Source organism: Conger conger, chromosome 14 (assembly GCF_963514075.1).
Source record: "Conger conger chromosome 14, fConCon1.1, whole genome shotgun sequence".
Classification (NCBI taxonomy): domain Eukaryota; kingdom Metazoa; phylum Chordata; class Actinopteri; order Anguilliformes; family Congridae; genus Conger; species Conger conger.
In genome coordinates, this window is record NC_083773.1 from 34,183,258 (window position 1) to 34,189,846 (window position 6,589).

Sequence of the window (6,589 nt, forward strand, 5' to 3'; positions counted from 1 at the left end):
ACTCTGAGTCCGCACCGCGTACGTCACTCCTCTCTCCATATCCATATCCTGGAGTGGCGCGCAGAGGGAGTGCGCTACTCCAGCTTGACTACAGCTGTCCTGCGTTGCTCTCTCTTCAACAGCCCATAGATATCTTGTGAAGCAAAATTCTAAGATGCTATCCTAAGGTCTAAAAACGTATTCCTTATATATCCTTAACTTGTATAAAAGTGTCCCTTTTCTTTGATAAGAAATGTCCCCAGTATACTGAGTGGAAAGACATTCATCTCTTATGCAACTTTTTTAATGACCATATTCATCACTTTTGTTTGTCTCACTGTCATTTTCTCATACCTCAAAGGAAATTTCCCCAATACTTTATCTCATGTGCCCCTCCGGTTGGTAGTTTCCACCACCTCATGCAAGCCCGAAGTTAGTGCCTGCCACCATCTCAATACACTCTTCAGGTGCCCTTTTTTGTGGCGCCTTAAGGGATCTACAATGGACATCCAGCTAATAGCTGAGTGTAATTCATCATTTAACTCCTCCACTGTTAGTCCTTTGAATCTATCCGATAAATTATTTGTGCTATAATCAGGAAGGCCCTTAAAGCCTCTTAATCTTCTTTCGGTATTGACATCCCTTCCGTTTTCCTTATCTCTCCTACATTTTTCCATCTCCTCATACTCTTTGATCTCCCAATCATCTTCATTGTTTTCCTCATCTTTTTGCTTTAGCCAGGCATTGTGCTCCTCCCCTGTAGGAGCAAGCCCACATGTGTCAACTAAGTATGTTATCACATCTACCGTTTCTTTGAAAGCCAGACTCCCTGGGTCACCAATTACCCGTTCAGCATGTTGAGTATCTTCCACGGTCATGCTAGAACACATTCTACACATGGCCTCAGTCAGACCTTTAGCCTTGCTCTCTAAAACCCTAAATCTAAGTCCTCTGACTTCAGACTCCTCAGTGTCCATAAACGGTTGTACATTTATCCTGTACCATATACTTCTCCTCTTACGGGAGCTTTTACTCCTACCCCATTGGCGTGTGCGAGGGGTTAACAATGCATTCCTGCCTAACCCATCTTCTGTCAATCTCTCATCAGGCGGGCCTAGGGCCGGGTCCTCGACAATGTGTAGCATAAGTCTAATGATATTATATATTATATATATATATACAGGATACATGCTGCGAGTATAATATTTAAGGAAGAGTAATTTATCATTGCCATTATGCTGCTGTGTGGCAGAGTAATATTATAATAGAATAGAAAGTGCACCTTTTTTTTAATAGGAAGCAACGAAAGGGAATATTGATCTGTTCAAAGAAAATGGCAGTGTCAACATTTTTTCTAGATTTAACTTCACTTTAAATTACTGAACTGATATTTAGTTACATAACCTTGTAACATTGAGTCAACCAACTTCTGGCACCTAGAACAGGTATTTCAGCCCAGGATGCACAAATTACATTCCACAATTCCTGTGAATTTTTAGGTTTTGCTTCAGAAACCGCATTTTTAATGTCACCCCACAAGTTTTCTATAGGGTTGAGGTCGAGGGATTGAGCTGGCCTCTCCATTACCTCTTTTTTGTCTGGAACCAAGATCGCTTACAAATGTGTAGTAAATGTGTTTGCGGTCCTTGGCTTGTTGAAACACCCATTTCAGGGGCATTTCCTCTTCAGCATATGGCAACATAATCTCTTCAAGTATTTTGATGTATTCAAACTGATCTATGATCCCTGGTATACGAACCAAACACCGTAGTATGAAAAACATCCCCATACCATGATTTCTGCACCACTACTGTCTTCTTAGTGTACTGTGACTTGAATTCAGTACCCGGGGGTCGTCTGACGTACCACGAGACCCAAAAAGAACAGTTTTACTCTCATCCATCTGCAGAATGTTATGCCATTTCTCTTTGGGCCAATCAATGTGTTCCTTAGCAAATTTAACCGATTCTGCACATGCCCTTTTTTCAACAATGGTGCTTTACAGGGGCTTCTTGGTGATAGCTTAGCTTCGATCAAACGTCTTCTGACGGTAACAGCACTTACAGGTAATTATAGATTATCTTTGATCTTTCTGGAGCTGATGAATGGCAGAATCTTTTCCATTCTGACTATTCTTCAATCTGTTTTAACAGTAGTTGCTCATTTTCTTCCGCTTGTTTCGGGTTTTTCTTGCCATTTTAAAGCATTAATTTGCTGCACTTCTTTATACGTTTTCTCCTCTCCAATCAACTTTTTAATAAAATGACGTTGTTGCTCCGAACAATGTTTGGAATGGCCCATTTAATTAGCAGTTCAGAAGGAAATATATTTGATAACAATGTGTGAAACACTTGCTTCCCTTCTTCCTTAATAAAGGACAATTAGTGACACCTGTTCTTTCACAGAATGAATTCATTCTCGAATGAAACTCCACACTGCTATTATTTTGAACACGCCCCTTTCAATGAATGAGTCAATTACTCAGAACAAGCAGTATGCATGTCATAACAGTTGGGTCTGTTGTTTTTCTATTATACTACTACGTCTACAAGTAAAGTATTTGCCATGCAGAAATATCACTACTACTAATAGCAATGGTTCATCAGGTTACTGATGTTGTACTGCTATTTTCTTGAACACAACTGTAAGTGCAATGAGGTTTGGCAAACTCAAGATGCTTAGTTTTGTTTATTGTGCTCAGTAAGAGTTGTGCCACCCTTCCAAAGAGTTGGCTGGTATGGAGGTGTTATTTTGTGTTTATTTTTCAGACTTGGTAACCCCAAGACCCAGCCAATCTCTTCAATTCTTAAACTGCGATCCTTAGGATAATATGCACTTGTGTCCTCTTCCTGGCAAGCTTGCAACCATTCCATATGTTGTACTCCTTCCAGTGGTAAGTGGTATGTTTAATGGTGGTATTGTTTATGTATCTTTTTTGTACCCATTACCTGTCTTGTGATGGCCAATTAACATCTGGGTCTTCTGAATTGGCAGTTATTTGGCTTTTCCCATGCTGATGGTTGACAAAGGTATTTGGAATTTGGGTAGACAAGCAGAATTCCTGCGTTCAAAGTACCTGTCACTATGTTGTCCTGCTGATCATATAAGGTTTGTTATGGTTCTGGTAGGCATTCGGCTAGGTTTTCCAGACATTACCTTTTTGTGCCGCTAGAGCTTCCCTTAGGGAAGTAAGGAGCTTTAGGTTGAGTTAATGTGGACCCAGGAGTACTGAGACCCGCTGGTAATTAAGATCGGTTCAGATTCCCTATAGTTTTGATGAAGCGTAAAGGGTGGCTAATATGTCCTCTATCCGTAGGTGGATATTATTCTTGGTGCCATTATTTGTCTTTCCAGTCGATTGCGGTCTCCCAGTTTGGCAGCCGTCTAAACGTTTACTTTGGTATAGCGAGGTATTTCATTTTGTCACTTTTGAAATGCATGGCTTTCGTGGTAGTGTCGTCTTTGTCGGTCATTGGATATACAGCACTAAGTCGCTATTTGCAACTGGTGGCGGATGGTCTAGGTAGGTTATGTTCACATGAACCTCATACCCAGGGGGCTTATGCTTTTTGTTTCCTTAGTGCTGATCTGTTGTGTTACTCTCTGGTTAATGACACGTGTTTTGGATTGTTCGCCCCCCTCTCGTCTGAGAGCTTTGCAAATCTCTGTTAGCCCAGGGCTCTATGTGGGAGGCCCTCGGGCCTGCTCGTGTATCTGCTTGAATAAATGTGTTTTTGTTAGTGCGTTGAGTCCACCCAGTAGTTGACGTATTCGTAAGTCTCCTGCTTAGTCAGATGAGCCGAGTTCTGGTGCGTCTGGTGAAACTCTGAGGTTGCTGGCTTTTCCGTAAAGCCAAGTCGTGTACAAGTCCCTTTATTGTTCCTCTGGGGCATGCCCCCCCCCCCCCAGAAAAAACTCAGTGGTTATCTGACATCTTGTGAGTAACTTGTCTCTCAACCTTGTCGCGTTTTGACCTCCGATCCCGCTCCCTTACAAGGTTGTGCAGTTTAGCCCTTCCTCCAGGTCTCCTCCTTCTTTCTCTGTCTATAAAATCAGTTGATCCTTCTTGCATTGCACAGTCCTGTTCAAACTTCTTCTATTTGACCAGCTGCACCATCCACCCTCTGTGAGTATCACCCGTAATGCTTTTGTTCTCTTCAGCACTATCTCTTGTCTTTTGATTGCTTTCTGTGAATTCATCTTTTGACAAGTATTTCAACATAACATTCTGCATCTTCATTGTCTAGGAAAATATTTAGAGAAGAATTTGAAATAATAGTACTTACAGTATCTTCTGTCCAAGTTCATTTTCAGCATCAACTGTACAGCATTTGTAAAACATCTTGACGACGCAATAAATAAATTTCTCCAAACAAACAAGCAAAATAAGAAGACAATTCTGTCTTTTCAGAACTATGAGCAGAAACTACTTGTCCAAGAATGATGAGCTCCGCAAGGGAGATTATTTAATCTCTAATAACCAAGAGTTCAAAGCTGTGTTCCAGGTAAGTAACCGGTAAAAGAAGTAAGAACAAGGTAAAAGAAAGGCACATGGTGATTAACACTTGAAATAACAACATACAGTATGACATTATTGTATTTAATTATTTTTTGACAAAAACAATATATTCAGACAGCCATAGAAAGGATTTAGTAAATATGAATTGTCCTCCCACAAAGTATGCCAGGTATTCAATTACTCTTATCAACAGCTTTTTAAGAAAAAAAAATGTCCACAATTGTTTTGTATACTTTTATGAAGATTTATTGACATATTGTCAATATAAATGATTGATTTATATACAGTGCCCTCCATAATGTTTGGGATTCTTTACCAAGATAACAATATATCAACAAAAGGGCACATTGTCAGATTTTAATGGGCATTTTCTATATTATGGAGGGCACAGTAACTTTGAGTCAATAATTTATATAATCACCACACACCAAGGGCGATTGATATGTTGTTATCTTGGTAAAGAAGACAACTAGCTGTACTGGAGTGCATCTACCCCAAATTGGTGGTGAACACTGTTGCAATGGAATTAATTTGTATTTATGATTACGCATTCTAAATTGCACACATTAAAAAAGGTAGAAATACATAACATTTGCATGTCATTAAATAGTATTTCACTACTCATATTTCTCTGCATTTCAACTGTGATTCTGAATATTCTATTATATTATATTCTTGTGAACTTTGAACCTAACACGTCCAAAGCCTTCACTGAAATTCTGTACTTTTTGTGCTAATTTATGGGAGTGATTTGGGACATTCCATGATTAAAATGTAAATGTTTTATGATTAAAATGTAAATGTTTTTTGATGACAGGGTTTGGAATAAAAGCTTTTGAAAAATAACGAGAGGACATGTCGTTGGCAAACTGTGCACTTTATATGTTCTACACCTCAAACAATCTGTCTCCACAGGAGGATGGCAACTTTGTCATCTACGGCTGGAAGCCCATCTGGGCTTCTAACACAGTCTCACAGGAGGCCCACCGTTTGTGTATGCAGCACGACTGCAACTTTGTCATGTACGACAGGAACGACAGTGCCACTTGGCACACTAACACCTACAGATCCGGCACCAACGTATGCCGTGTCCGCTTACAGGATGATGGGACTCTGGTGGTGGACGTGGATAACAAGGAGGTCTGGACCTCTGCAAAATGAGTGCAGTCCCTCACTTCATCTTTCACTAGGGATACGCATCATGCAACTCAGGATGTGTCATTGTGTATCCATCTTTGACAAATGTGTACCCTATATTTTGTAGACATTTTCCAAAGTATGTGTCCAGTAAAACACCTTTCAAAACAGCAAAACGTTTTTTGTATATTATTGCAGGGTTGCTGAAGGAAATGGGCAGAGTTAACCAGGAAGTCCAAACAAGCAAAGGTGCAAGTACACAAACAAAAACCAAAAACAAAAGTCCAAAAACCAGACAGAGATCAAAACCATAAAATCCAAAAACAGAACAGAGCAGAGCAGAACTAAACAGATCATAACAGGGCACAGGGCACAGGTACGGGGAAGCTAGAACAGGGAACAGAATAACAGAAAGACAAACTAGCAACAAGAAACTGAAAACAACAGGTTTACATACACTACTGATTGACAGACAGCGAGACATAGGTGAGAGAAATGGCAGAAATGACAGGAAGGAAGTCCATATAAGGAGTGGGGAGGCGAAGATACGAAATGGGACACAGTTGAAAGAAATGAAGGTGAATGGAGCAGGAAATAGACTATGGAAACCGCAGAGGTAACAAAAGGCAAAAACGCTGGGGAAAACATAACAGAAAAACACAGAACCTCACAGATTGATTGTCGCAGTGTGACGAGGAGGTGTAGAGAGCCAAGCGCGACTAAGGGTGATCCTAAGTGAGTGAACACACCCAAAATAAACGTACAACCTAGTGTAAAATACTAGGAAAATACAGAAAATAAAACGCCAGGAGTCACAGCTCCGGAAAACTTAGAAATAAAAGTACATACCCGGGACACCGTCCCGTACCCACGGACTCACACAAGCCGAAAAATGAAAGTAAACCAAGAAACTCAATCCCAAGGAAGGTGTTCCGTAAGGCACACTGCCAGAGA

At 40.4% G+C, this 6,589-nt stretch overlaps 1 protein-coding gene across 1 annotated transcript; it reads left to right on the forward strand.

Annotated features, from left to right (window-relative positions):
* The first annotated feature begins 4,068 nt into the window (after positions 1–4,068).
* Positions 4,069–5,811, forward strand: LOC133110545 (B-type lectin plumieribetin-like). The gene is made up of 3 exons (XM_061220735.1): positions 4,069–4,105; positions 4,391–4,484; positions 5,414–5,811. Exons 2-3 carry the CDS (start codon positions 4,395–4,397, stop codon positions 5,657–5,659), a joined length of 336 nt encoding a protein of 111 aa, XP_061076719.1. The 5' UTR covers positions 4,069–4,105; positions 4,391–4,394; the 3' UTR covers positions 5,660–5,811.
* The last annotated feature ends 778 nt before the right edge of the window (positions 5,812–6,589 follow it).

Excerpts from the sequence above, each read along its gene's own strand:
- LOC133110545 (XM_061220735.1), top strand. The coding sequence starts at position 4,395 with ATGAGCAGAAACTACTTGTCCAAGAATGATGAGCTCCGCAAGGGAGAT. Across the intron at positions 4,485-5,413 it reads AGTTCAAAGCTGTGTTCCAG|GAGGATGGCAACTTTGTCAT; the intron begins GTAAGTAACCGG and ends CTGTCTCCACAG.